The sequence below is a fragment of the Lampetra fluviatilis genome, chromosome 16 (assembly GCF_964198595.1).
Source record: "Lampetra fluviatilis chromosome 16, kcLamFluv1.1, whole genome shotgun sequence".
Lineage (NCBI taxonomy): Eukaryota > Metazoa > Chordata > Hyperoartia > Petromyzontiformes > Petromyzontidae > Lampetra > Lampetra fluviatilis.
This window is the reverse complement of record NC_136290.1, coordinates 4,655,070-4,670,084: the sequence shown is the minus strand read 5'-3', so window position 1 is coordinate 4,670,084 and position 15,015 is coordinate 4,655,070. Positions and strand designations below refer to the sequence as shown.

The window sequence follows — 15,015 nt, the reverse complement described above, 5'->3', positions numbered from 1 at the left end:
GATAAGAAACAGCGCTGAACTTTAAATAATGGAAGCACCGTGAGCGGACCCGCAAAAATGTCATTGCTATTTTTTGACTTGTATATGTTTTTTAAGTTAGTGGTAGTCTGCCAAGCTAAACCACAGTGTTAATAAAATGCTGCATACATATAACAGACTATCTTTTCAAGCACTGCCCGTTTTTAAAATCAATGGTTCTTCTTCTTCAGAGCTCTGAGGGAAAAGCCATTGCCTAAAACTTCATGTTGTATTCTGTTGTATTTGTTTACACAGTGCTCATGGACATGGTGACAGTGGTGATGTTATATTCGGAGTGCTAATAATACCATACCTACAGTATTTGAACTTCGATGCATTGAATGGTTTTAAAAAAACACACATGACATGCACGCTCTTGGCGGAGTGTTCTGCCCTTCTCTTTGCAAAGTGAAATTAATATTTGTTTACGATTTAAAGGTGGAACAGAGGTGTAAGGTACGCTTTCAAAGGCATCTTTTTGTGAAGAGTGACAGTATCGGTAACCGCACTGATGACGTTCAGAGTCGTACTGAGACGGACTCCGTCTTGGCCACATCTGCATTTTTCTTAAAATCGGTTGCAGGCCGGTGCGGCGGGCAAAAATGGTGCCACGGCAGAGTTCACACTCTTTGAGGAGGACCCATGGAAGCGTGAAAGCTGAACGGACAGCGGAAACGGATGAATGAGGGCGCAGATGCAGGACTCCTTCCCACTGACCCTCTCACACTCCCAGCCCGAACCCAACTTCTCTCTCCTTCTCCTCCGTGCCGTCCCTTTTTTTTTTCACCCCAAACCTCCCCACACTCGCACGCGCCGGGCTGTGCACCACTTGGGGCTGCGCCGTTCGCTGGGTTTTGTAGCCTTGACATCGCTGGTGGCAGAGCGACCCGTGGCATTTTGTTCTGTAAAAGTAAAGAAATCACCATAGTCTCCGGGTTATAAGATGGTCCGGAAAGTGAGATGCTTTCTAATACATTTGTTTTATCTGGTCGCACACGCACGCACGCATAACACATTAATAGATGCATCCCATAACGGTTTTAAAATCGCATGGGAAAAAACGCGGGTGATAATCTGGACAATGCGCTCATATAGATTGTATTTGAATACAGGTGTAAGAGTCCACTAAAACCATAATACAATGGCACAAGACCATTATCTATGTCAAGGTGCATGGTTCGTCGATTTAAATATACATGAACGTTTATTAAGTAAATTTGTCAATGCAATCGTAACCCAAAATGGCAGGCTGAACATGTAAAAGTGTCTTCCTGTCTAAATAAGCTTAGAGAAGTGTTCTATCTCTGCAACCATGAGCCAATGATGGAAATTCCACAATCTTATGGCAGGGACCAGTCGACTGCGTTGAACTGAGCAGATGGCTCTTTTACTAGAATACACACCCAGGACCTTCGCATGTGAGCTGAGTGACAATTATACATGGCCAGATCTCATGAGAGCAAAACTGTAACATTGCAAATTAAAAATTGATGTCGCCAATTAGCTCAGATGATAATTCCATGTTTTGGAGATTCTCGGTTCAAATCCCAGGCACTGGTCTCCTGAAATGTTTATACACATTCCCAAGTGTGGTGGTTTTAATGGACTCAGCTCTGTGGTGTTACCCCACTGCCAAGGCAGTGCCAAAAAAGTAGCTTAAATAATAATGAAAGCCTACTTCATTAGTGAATTTGGCACTTTTTCCCAATTAAGATTTTAGATTTTGCTTTTTAAGTATGTCGCTTCCTTTCTAGGCAATGACAACTTATATATTTAAACACAAGTAGGCTTTCGCGACCAATATTACAATTCATAATTGATCTTTTTTTGGGTCAGAACGCATAAATAATAAAAAATATCATAAATCCTCCTGCACCCAATACAGCCAATTAATAAACTTGTCACGTGATGAACAAACGTGGCTAATTAATTACTGCCACAGCAGCAGCACCGCCTGTGCATTGGAGAGCGACTTCGCAAAAATTTAACAGCCATTGTGATGAAAACCTGCGGTAAAATAACCCAGGGCACTTTCCTGACCATCGGAGAAGTCCCGATCACGCAATTTCTTCACTCAGTCTGCCATCAACGTTGTGGCTGCCCCCGCACCCCGCGAGCGGCTCGTGTGAAGCGCAGGGCAGCGCCCGGGCGCGTCAACCCACGCCGCTCTGTGCCCCGTGCGACGTCAAGGCTCCATGCGGTGCTCGCGTGCCCCCAATGTGTTAACCCCTGACCGCACCGGTGCCCCTCTCCTATGTCGGGATTTCCCACTGCCGAGATGCAACGGACCTTCTCCGAAGCGTTTATTCGATTTTCGCGTGCCCCCAATGTGTTAACCCCTGACCGCACCGGTGCCCCTCTCCTATGTCGGGATTTCCCACTGCCGAGATGCAACGGACCTTCTCCGAAGCGTTTATTCGATTTTCGTTTAATTCCTCCTTTTTTTCGGTTTGTTCTTTCAACAACAACAACAAAATATCAAAACATATCAGCGAGATCCGTTGGTATTTTGACGTGTGCTTTTTAAGGAAACTTTTCTTAAATAAAAAGTTGCATTAATAAATACGCTTTTCAATGTGGGCAGGGTTCCACAGTGAACGAATGAGCAGCAGTAGCAGCCATTTTTAATCGATGTTGAGGTTAAACGAGGAAACCTTCAGCAGGATCCAATCTGTATCGAGATGTGCCCGGGCAGGGCGATGTTAAAGCACACACAGCAATAACCGAAACTACATCATAGCGGTGCTCACTTCATAAGGCATTCCTTATTAAACCTCAGGCTGCACATTTTATAGGCTGGCGTTGAGAGCCAGTGAGCTGAGTGGTCTGCACGCTTGCAACTCGGCTGCTAAAAACAAGGGTTAACAGTTTAATTCCGCTACCGGGATCTTGGCAATTTCTGCTGCGGAGTTACCAAAGCACACAGCCTGCCGGACAATGGATATTAAAGACCCCCTTGGAAACATGTGCAAGAATAAGCCATTTGTATACCAGTGGCCTAACCTCAATTTCAATCGTTTTAAACGATAACACCTGGTTGTAAAGGGTGTCAGTCGTCCCAAGAGAGGTTTAAATGAAGGGACGTTGAATTTACATTGCATTATTGAATTACTTAAAATGGGAGTCACTGGTAAATACAATGGTGCAGTAATATATAGATATATGCATATCTTGTTTTTGCTGTATTAATTTAACTTTGGTTACTTTAGTGGAATGTTTAATTTACACAGCAGATTGCACTTCCTTTAATTTAATGGACTAGTTTTATATATATATATAAACACAACATTTACTTAAAAGCAAACGTGTGAATGTTACTAAGGCAATTCAGGTCAGTGTATTCCATCGCAGAATTTTTTTTCATTACAATTTACTCAGGACATGAAATAGGCGTTTATTTTTTTCCCCGGTACATTGCATAAACCACACACGTGTACGATTTTTGTTATTTCCGTTTTTAACATTTTTTCTGGCAACCTTTGCTTCTTTAAAAACTAAATCGTTGCATTTTAAAAACGCAACTAATGCAACGCAAAAAAAAAAAACACATCACGGTGACGCTCCAGCGACTGAATTGACCGCAGTGCCAAAAAAAAAAGCACCGGCAAACACCCAAAAAACATCGTTGGACGTGACAGCACAACGGCGCTCGACCAGCTTAGCTCGCCCGCTCCACCCCACCGGTGCCCGTTCCGTCGTCGGCGTCGCTGCGCGACTTTGCACGCCCGTTATTGAGCGACGCCTCGCCCCAGATTGCATCCCCCTCGTGTGTGTGTGTGGGGGGACCAGTTGGCAATGCCGGGCCACATTCACAAGAGAGGAAGGGAGCGGTGGGGGGGGGGCGGTGTGTGAGTGGAGACGTGCCCGCTTCCGAGCATCCTCGTCCTATGTTCCGTCTTTCTCCCGCGCATGGCTTGCGACAACGACGCGCACGACTGCATGCAGTGCGTGGACATTTTGCTTGCATAGGGCATGGTGAAGCAACTGTGTTGGGTATTGTTGGATGTGGGAGGATGGGGGAGCACAGGAAGAGGTACGGGTCTCCGCTATTTACGAGAGGCAAGCGAGCGGCAGTAATGAGCGGGGGGGGGGGGTCTTTCAGCGCTCGAGTGACGTCCCCTTTTAGTCAAAAAGCCGTGGAGTCTCTGAGTGGGGGGGGGGGTGTAGGGAAAGAGTTTCGTGTTTGTCATTGGCACGCATGCCTGCATGTATTAAGCCATCGGACGCATCCGCACAATCTAATGAGTTGTTGTCGTCGCCGCTGCTTTATTTTAACTTGCGCTGCGGCAACCGCAAGCTCCGTGCAATGGATGACACAAAAAAAATCGGTCCTGGGAAAGCGAATCGTGGCGTTGTGCTCATGTGCATCGCGCGTGCCGTGCTGCACGCGTCCCGTGCGCATTTCTGGCAGCGTACGGCACAATCGGAGTGGTGGCGCAGTGGTTACACTGTGCTGCGGTTCGCATTGACCCGGTTCCAATTTGGAATCTGAACGTGGTCTGGGCATCGCATGGGTCAACTCATAGGCCCTATAATCAGTACCTGCTGATTTGCGGTTGTTAACGTGGGCACTGGAGAGATGAAGATGGCTGAGGCATCCCCACTGCACTGAAGCAGCATCCAGTTTTGGCCTTGCTGCCCTTAACGGGCGCTCGCTAACAGTAACAGCCCTGACAGCCTCAGCCAAGATAAATGGGGATAAGTGAACGCATACTGCATCCTCATACATGCAGTGCGCACACATATGGGTGTGTGCGCACTGCATGTTGCATATATGCTGGGCAGTTTATGCAAGGGATGGTCAAAAAGTTTAGTAATGAGATATTGAAAAAATATGAACCAACCGAATGTGAATTTGGATGCAAACACTTTATACCTTGGCAACAATATAAGAATAATGCATACATGCGTGGACTTGTGTGGAAGCACAACATGCACATCAAATTTAAAACAATACATGCACAAGCTAACGGAATGGCGATCAACAATAGCCATGTAAACCTCAGTGTGGTAGTTAGCACGCTGCGTGATTAACTCCACGAACCCGAGTTAAATTCCAGGCCACGGCTAACATCAGTGGCGAGTGATATCTGAACTGGTGCTGGCCCCCGAAACAGCCTTCACCATCTCCCATTAACTAGCGTGGTGAAGTATGGTCAAACACCCCTCGTGGTGAAGTATGGTCAAACACCCCCTCGTGGTGAAGTATGGTCAAACACTTCCCCATGACCGACGTGGCACGTGGAGGCCCGCTTCCAATTGTGGACTGAGAGAGGGCTGTCAATTATGATTTTAATCGAATGCAGGTAAATTAAATGCTGTAGGTGTTAAGACTGCATACATTTAAGATCTGTTTTCAAATTTGCAGACCTTTCATTGCCTCCGTATGCTGTGCATTCGGTTGGTCATAATTCAGCACCAATATTTTCCAGAGTGAAATCGCTGTAGGCTTCCCACAAAGTGGTACTCATTTAATCGAGCCTACAGAGATGATGCGCCGAACTCGCAGCTTTCAAAATGCAAGTCAAGTACCCTAACTGCAGCACCACCCGACTGGAGTGTACGCACGCACGCATGCCTGCCCGTACACCGATTAATGCACAGCAAATACATACGGCACGCCCGTATGCATTTATACGTGTATTTTTCACAAGGCTTTCTTGCCGTGAGAAAATGTCATCCATTGCCGTGCCCCCGTTTGCGTAAAGCGCTACAGAACGCTTGGGAGAAATTCCACCACAAACCCTGGCACGGAGAGAGCCGTGTTTGTGCACACAGTGGCTCAATAGAGTTGCCCATGCATGCACAGTCCTGAGCCTTGTGCCATGCAGAACGTTTCCACGCTTACACAGGCTGCGGCCTAACACTTTTTCCTGTGAGCTTGAGGACATTGTTTTGCAAGCTCTCGAAGCCAATGTTGCGTCGCACCTCTCTGATAAAAAAAAAATTCGTGACAGAACATTTCAAATCGCTGAAACATTTTAATTCCTTTACACAGCCCAAGTTAATGATGGACAAATTGTTGACATGGGTACATGTACAGGCCTTTTTGCCAGTCTACTGCTGGATGGATGAGGACCCCGCCACACCGCGCTGGTCGTGGGTTGGTTTTTTTGCTGCATCTGTCTGTCACCACGCGTGGTGTGGGTGCGGATTAGCGAAGGTCGATAGCGTTGTTGTGGGAGCAGATAAAGTACAGGACAACAATGTGTCTTGCTGCACTGCCCCTCCACATGTGGTTGAAATGTAAAGACTAAATCTATTTACAAGACAGTTATTATCAAGTCAAGTGAAAGTGTCTCTCTGCTCTGATGCTGAGCCATTTGGGGGTGTGCTCATCTACGTTGGCAAACCCAGAGCCAGTGGGTGGAATTTCCACATTCTTATGCTAGGTGAGAGGTTCTCAAAAAAGCTAGTCCACTGTCGACTGAATGCAAAGTTGTACTCATTCTTTTAGTTCGGCTCTGGCCAAGACTAAAACTAAATATTTGAGTTTATGGAAAATAAGTTGGGTCAGTTCGGTCTTTGGCTGCATTTAGCAAATTTATATTTTTATTATACGCATCGGACATATGGTTATCATTTCAAAATACTTTTTAAAAACTTTAGACTAAACTCTAACACTTTGACTCGAACTTTGAACCACCGTAATAATAATCTAACTTAACGAGCCAGTGGCCGTGTTATTATTAAGCCCCACAGCTTCTGAGTTTAATATCCACAACAATTTTAACAGAGAACTGCAGGTAAGAATATCGTCTAATGTTTTGTCATAACTGATTGCTATAACCATTAGTTTTATTCTCAAGGAATTGAGGAAAGGAAAAACAATGTGAGAGAAGTAGTACTGTGAACAAGGTCTGTTTTCGTTTTTTTTCTTCTAAAAAAAATGTTTGAAGCGATTTGAAATGAGATTCCTCAACCACGGGACACCCTCCTTAACAGAGGAATATCAATTTGGAACTAATTATTCCATTGCTATTATTATTATAAACGCAAGCACAATGTATTTCTTATCATCAATTCACGTGCGTTATTTTTTTGACAATTTTCTAATTTCGCACACCTGCCTACAAACTTTTTTTTTTTACTGAATTACACTTTTCACTTCAACGGCAGGGGAAATTATAAACCCCATTTTACTTCAAGAATAATAAATTCTATGTTGATTTGCCCATTTGGCGATACTCAATGAAGAAGTATTAATATTATTCAGTGCTATTTTAGGAAAACTGTATTGTGGATCGCCACATAATAAACACACATCGTGTATTTTTTAGTGTTCAATATTGAAGAAAAAAAAATTGAGTAGATGAAAAAAGTATAACAAAAAACACAAAAAAATATGTCGTGTAGTTCAATTGCGTTATTTAGCCATAGACACTGTTGTAATATAGATTCGTTACGTAGTCACGCGTGGAAGTTACAAAGTTGATTTTGAGGTTCGTGCAATAGTCATGTATTAGATACACACACACACATGGGAGGGAGTAAAATAGTTTGGAGAACGGCAGTGGCACCAATCTAGTTGAACGTTGAGTCACAGAGCTCCTCAGACAAACGATCAGTGGTGAATGTCCATTGACGACCCTGGGCCTGTGGTGGAAATTCCACGGGTTTTTTTGTGTGCTCTGGGGAATAGTTGTCCATAAATTGACCAAATTGGTGACTTCTGACACATTCCTAATCATTTGTATCGACCCCAGAAGAAGAGATGAGTCGACCCTGACCGGGATTTGAACTCGCAATCTTCTGAATGTGAACGCTCGGCCGGATATTAATGAGGGTGCATTTGTAAATGACATTACGAGCCTCAGGCACCCTTTCAAAGTGTCATTTGGCAAAATGCATTGACTGCCCCGCGTATACGATTATACACACACACCCAATACAATTCAATGGTTAACGGTAGTGTTATAGAAGGCATTAGATACATAATTTACATATCAGTGCTATGTTAATTGAATAAACGTATTGTGAAGTATCGTTGCATGGAGAGCTACATTAAAAAAGTCCAATATTGTATACAATGTGAACATAATGTAGGTGGAATGTATAGTGTTTACGTTACCTAATTCACTGCCAAGCGAATTACCTTTTCACCCAAAATGGTTTTCAGTCCCTTTCCCGCGTGGATAAATTGCAGCAGCTCTGCCCATTGTGCCCATTGAATACAGGAAACCGCATTGAGTGAGTGGCATTAATGTGTGGCTTTCTCCCGAGCATTCCGCTCTCCTCTCACATGCAAATTAAACGCTTAAAAGGGAGTTGGCAAACATCCAAGAAGCCCCCTGAAAAAGAGTCTTACAGACTCGGGCTTTCATGGGCAAGGATATTTAAACAATGAGGTGAAACTGATATTGCATCTTATCCTTCGCCTTGCATATTTCATTCCTACGCATTAGTACAACTAAACATTACCTTACTTTTTTACGATCGAGTATAGTTCTCATGATGCAGTGCATAACTTAACGGCCATCAGATTTGATGTTCATCATCGGTCTTGATCAATCCACTGCTGGATGAAGACCTCCCATAGTCACTGTCATCTCACGGTTCTGCGATGTAACAATCCGCCTAGCATCTGCACACGAGCCGATTTCTTCGCTCCATCTCCTTGGGTGGCATGCTTTCCGATGATGCCATTCATATTCGTAAAGTGAATTTGCCCTTTCTGCAAGAATTGCTAAATTATCAAATCGCAGTAAGTAATTCAACAAAGATCATTTCCATGGGCGGCCCTAAGGCAGTAGTGACAATTCCACATTCCCATTGCGGGGGACCATTCAACCCACAAGAAAGCCACAAAGTAGGACTACATTTCATCTTCTCTGGAAAGACGATGGGTTGAGTTTAACTCCCTTCGACCAGTATGTGAATTCGCCATCTTCTGATTATAGATTACACACTCAGTTGGTAAATATGAAAACATTGCATCAAACCTAATTGAGAGGGATAAATCTACTCCTGTCCCGAGTGTCAAAGAATGCAAAACTATGCTCATAAAAATTATTCTGACAAAATAATTCCATGCCACAGGCCATGCATGAGATGTGCCAATGAATGAGACATCCGTTCAAGTCCTGCACTGCCATGCTTCCACGCTGGCAAGAATTGGGTGTTGTTAATGAATAGCGAGGCTGGGTAGTCAACTGGTCACTTCGCATCACCACTAGGCTAGTTTCCACTACGTTTACATTTTGATCACTATCAATGCGCAGTAATATTTGTGGGACACTGCCAACATGCAGTCTGCCATGTAAAGTGCACATAAAGCCTTTTTATTGCAGTCATATCGCGAGTTTCAAATGGTAATATTACTGTAATTTTTTTTAACCATGCAGTTATGTTGACGGAAAATGAATAAAAATATAATTAATTAATACGCATCTCCTTTTTTTATTGATTGACCAGCTATTCAATAATTAAACAGCGATTTAATCATTAAACCAAGTAACACCCCATTATCAATTATAAAGATTTTTCCTTTGCATAGGGGACTTGGTAAAAAAAATTGATGGCAATAAAATAACACAGATATCTGTCCAAAAAAAGGTATACAAATTCGCCGTTTAGGAATCTTAAAGTAAACAGTGATCTCAATTTGTTTCTTGCCTGGTTGATTGAAAGACATAAAAAATTGTGAAATGTACTCAAATCAATTATTCTTTGCAATCAACACGAGTGCGTTTTTAACATCAACGTTCGTGATTTTCGTCCAATCCAACGGTATAATTCCTGCATACCCACAGCCATTACTGCTGAGGTCAAAGTGCAAGGCATAATTTATCTGGAGCTTCAGAGGCTAAGGGTGGGTCTCGTATTGGGCGCGATGAGAATTGTTGACAGAGTATAATTGTGCAGTGAGGAAACATTGCCTCTGGCTTAAAATTCCCCCAAACAGCCAGAAAATTGGCTGCCGCTTGATTGAGAAACTGAAATTGCAACAAAAACCTATTAAAAATAAATTACAATCTAGAGGTCACCGTGACCAGCGTTGGTGGTGTCACCAAAGCTTGCCAATCACTCCATTGTCGTAGTGCGACAATGCGTGAACAAAGCACAATGGACAAACGCAGATGTATGTTGAACTTATTTCGCACCGTACGTAGCCAACCACGCTAATCGGAGGTATGGGGGAAGGACAACAAACTAAATAATATCAGAAGGAAGAGCATTCCAAATGGCCACAGAAGCGCACATGAAAGCGTGTGATGCAGTGACCGCCTTTCTTCGATGGTGAGCCAAAATCTGCTGCGACAAACCACGGATGACCCCTCAGTGGCCAATGTCACCCACAAACCATGTTAGGAGATGGAATACCGCTCATTGTCGTTCCTAATCAGCTGCCAACGACAACACCAAGACATGAGGTCCATTGCTTTACACATATTGTAGACGGAATGTTTGGTTTTAAGTCAATGCCACTCGGTTTCCTGTATTCAATTGGCATAAAATATTATAACGCGTAAAAAGAAAAACTCTACCTGCTTCTGCTTTTGTGAATTCCTGAAAAGTGCTTTCTCTTGCAGCTGAACTAAAGCAAATTCATCGTTCGTGCATGCCAATAACAATTTTTATGACTCCATAGTTCCTACTGATGCCATTGTGGTAAACAGCACCTTTTAGCAAAAAGGCTGGGAAAAAGCAATTCTCTCAATAATGGTGGCTAATCATAAGACGCTGGGTTAAATGTAATTCCAAAGTATATGATTTAAATTGATGGGAACTCTTTTCATGATGAAACTTCACGTTATAAATGAGGAGGAAATGTTAAAGCCCTATTACCTTCAACAAAATTGAATTATTACCTCAATACATCAAAATCATTCAATTGGCAAGCCTCAAATTAAATGCTAAACATGTGTGGTTCATTGAAACCCCAGCCTATTACAGGTGCTGTGAATGTTAAAACTAGTCAAGGCATCTCGACCAATAGAGGCACAGTGCTCAGAAAAAGGTCACATTCCCTGCAGTACATCTTCATGTTGAAATTCCCTATCAAGTGATAACTTTAAAGTGCTTGTATTATGATGAATTGCAAATACTCGCTCGTTGCCTGTCCATTCTGATGATAAGAGTAGACATCGCTTTTCAGTTGATTTCAGGGAACTGGTGGATGAGTGATGCAGAGAAAACAGAAAAATATCTATCGTGGAATTTGAAGTCTACTTTGGCGGTTGCTGCAAACACAAATAAAAAATATGTGAATTTGGACACCCGTTGAGATATATATACACCTAGCCACGAATCCACTCCTTAAAATCAACTCGGTGATTTTGCTTGCGAGTGTGTAACTGCGTCGGTTGATCGCGATGCTTGGCTTTTTTTGTATCAGTTCTCGCTGTTTGTGTCCCCCGCGCCGATGTGTGACGTGATGCTGTTGTGTAAATTGTAGGTTTAACGGAGAGAAAACACAAAAACACAAACCGAGACGGAGAGAGAAACCGCCTGCACGTACAAAAAAAAAGCAACTGCGACACAGGAAGCCAACGCTCTGAACGCTGGGAGCACGGAGACGCAGCGGCACACGGGCAGGAGTGGTGGGGGGGGAGCAGGGGGGGCCGCGTAGTTTTTTAGCGAAACATGAGCACACGGGGGAGGGGGGGGTGAGGGGGGGGCCCATTCGTGAATCGTTTTTTCCATTTGTATTTGACGTTTTGTAAAGTGGTGTTCGTGGCGGTGCGGGGTAGTTTTGGTTTTCAAAAACTGTGAGGGGGGGGAAACACCAGCAACAACCGCAGACGAGTGGGGAAACCAGCTTGGGGTTGCGTGACGAATATATACGAATGACCTCTCATTACGTTTAACAGTTCAAAGTGCCTCTTGCACGTCTTTAAGGATACGGTGATAACGAGCACGATACAATAAAAAAAACACAACAGTTACTGTTCGAGTCAAGTTTAGGAGAGGGTTTTGCTATGGGTGAAAACGTAAATAGAGAAAGTTCCATTCTCGACCGAAATTGTAGATTTAATTGATCGTTTAATAAATACAAATAAAAGGCCGGCTTCACCAAAATAAGTCACGAGTTAAAAAAAAAAACTTCTCACGCAGTGCTGCACGGTATTTTAAGTGGCGAGAGTAGATTTTTATGGGCTTTTTAAACACATTTTACGGGCATTGGTGTGTTCACGGTACTTTTAATAAGACTTTTCCCAGAGTGCTTTTCACACTGAAGTGTTGCAAGTACTGTGCTGTGCAGTTTAAATGTGTACACCCACAAGTGTTAGCATTTTATGACATGTCCACATGCATTGTGATGCACGCGTATGCATGTACCGTATATGTGTGTGAAAAGGGTCTCGCGTTTGCTTTCTTAAAAGCCAGTTGGTAAGCGTTCATCTCAGTTGATGGTAATGAGTCACTGGTAAACAAATCAAAAATCGACATTCCTATGACGGGGACCAGTCTCTCCAAAGAAACAACCGCTGCCAACCATCTCTCCAACTTGCTCAGTCCTCCCCCACAGGAGGTGCTCTTTTTACCACCCCAGATCCACGGCAATGATGATGATGATCGGTCATAGTTGACCCTGGTCGTGATATTAACTCACTCGATGATGATGATGGTTGAACGCCCAGATATTTTGAAAACTGAGCTCAAATCCACACATATATACAGTACAGTATATGTGAAATGCATTTTAAAGGTTACTTGTGTTTTTGTTTCTCGCTGGAAAATATCAAAGTTGTTAAACCGACTTATTTTGTATAAGCTGGCGATGTTTTATTTGTATAATGATTAGATTTAAAAAAATATCTCTTTTTCATATTACTTTGCAATCATTAACCCTACTCACATTCTCAAGTTTCAACAAGTTTGTAAATATGATGTTAAAAATCCTAATTGTTGTTTTTTGTCTCGCTCGAATAATTCCACTAGATGGAATTATTTTGCACATGGTTTATCAGACAAACACGCAAAGTCGATGTCGTTTTTAATATAATAATAATGATTAATAATCCGTGTGTTTTAGGTGACTTGTGCAGATCTGTTAAGAGCACACGTTTAGTGGCATAGGACATTGGCGTAGCGTTTGAATAGCATTGTTTAGGTACTGAATGTAACGAACTGCTGGGGTGATCGCTTTTCTCTGGCTCGTTTGTAAAGTTCGTGGACACTCATTTGTATTGTCCGCACGGCGATGCTCCCGCAGAAACGTATCAATTTCACAGAGAAGCACAAGTGTTCAGATTATTAATACGAAAATTAAATAAATAAACATTAATTTCTGGCGGATTATAGTTATTTATACAATATTGTAGCGGTAGTGTGTAAGGATTCACATTGTCGAGTAGGGATTCCGTAGGGTTTTTTTCTTAATAACAATTAAAATGTACAAACTATTGTCGATCCTACGTATCACTCCACAAAGCAATGACGGCGGGTGTTATTTAAGTCGTCTGAAAATTATTCACGGAAAGCTATTTTAATTGAAAAACGATTACTTCATTGGGTGAAATTGATCATTGGATAAATTACATATTTAGGTCCAAACTGAAATGGTTGGTGGTGCGGTACAAGCCTGTTCTTATGCTGCTCAACGCAAGCACTTGTCACGCTTACTTGGCGCGGTATGATCTCGACGTATGACCGGTTCTGTGTCTTGAAGCCAGCACTGCAACTTAATGGTACCGGGGAAGGGGGGGGGGTGAGATATAGGTGACACACTTGAACAATTCAAGGGCAGCAAATGAAACGACGAAAAAAATATGAAAAAAAAGTCTTGATCTGATTGAAAACAAAAACACTAGAGAAAAACTTGCATACCGAAATTAATAGCGAACGATACTGTAATTCCTTTCAATGCGGGTAACAATGTCACGACAAGAAGCACACGAGCATGGGCTCTGCTCAGAAAGAGGCCCCGTTTGAGAAACGCCTCAAGTACAAAGGTTACGGTGCACAACTTTCGAATGGCATTCCAGAAAATCCACGTTGCAACCGTTTTCTACGTTCAATGAAACAAGCCTTTGTAAAAGCTCCTCTCTATGCTGTGGCTTTTTTCGGAATGAACACAGGTGTTTGTTATTTGTTTTTATTTTGTAAAACTCTGGCAAATGGACTTCATTACAAGTGATTTAGTTGTACAGGTAAAAGGATAGCGTCAAAAACCACAGTGTTTGATGTGAATAACAAACAAAAAAACGGCATATGTTCGTGTTGCAAACCTTAGGTAGGTACAAGCGTATATTGATGTGAAGTTAAATGTAATTTATCTTTATGGGACATTACAAATTGGATTGTGGTTAATGCAGTTCATGTTTTTTATTGTGGATGTTTGAACAGTGCATACAAGGGATATTTGTACTGCATATTTTCATTTTGAAATGTACCGTATATGCTGAAATGAATTAACCGTTCTTAATAAATGTCTAGATATGGATGTAAACTTCCAAATGGTATAATTGCTCTTTCGTCGACTCAGTCTGCTTTCACAATCAAATTCTGTTCCTCATCAATGACATTAAATTCTGGCTTCTTGCGCAAGATGGTACAGATCAAGATGAAGCCCTGCCATATCATGCCCACGCCACTGCTAACAATAATAATTTCAATTTGTTACGCCATGCAGTGTATTCGCTCACTCGTGAAGAGAGAGAACGACTCAGAGGTGCGAGCAACCGCAGACGAGCGGGAAGGCAGCAACCAGACTGCGAGCAGGGCACCAACAATTGCCCAAGTTCTGTGAGCCTCTATATATTAAAATTGTTTTCGGCCAATTAATGAGTTCGCACGCATGGGGAGAAAACTGGATCACCCAGAGAAAACCCACTTGCGCGAGGGGGGCAACACTCTGCCATACAGATGGAACAGATGGAGGTTAGTCCACATTTTCAGGACCACATTCTCCCCGGTGAGCCAGGGTTTGGCACCTCGACGCCCACGTGGAAAGGAGTTTCACAACGTTTGTGTGATCCACCGACCCTCGCTGCCTCCACAGCGCTGGAGCAACATGCCACGTGGTGTAGCCACCGCTGCCCGGCACGGGCG

General features: G+C 42.9%; 1 protein-coding gene across 2 annotated transcripts in view; it reads left to right on the top strand.

The window, feature by feature from the left end:
• Nucleotides 1-14,413, top strand: part of LOC144936476 (excitatory amino acid transporter 2-like) — a 77,140-nt gene extending 62,727 nt beyond the window's left edge. The window contains exon 11 of one of the 2 annotated variants that reach the window (XM_078863555.1): nucleotides 602-14,413. In XM_078863555.1, coding sequence (XP_078719681.1) covers nucleotides 602-679 — 78 coding nt within the window. In that variant the 3' untranslated portion in view covers nucleotides 680-14,413. The remainder of the gene's footprint in view (nucleotides 1-601) is intronic. The other variant, XM_078863556.1, reaches the window with a different exon arrangement.
• Nucleotides 14,414-15,015: the final 602 nt, after the last annotated feature.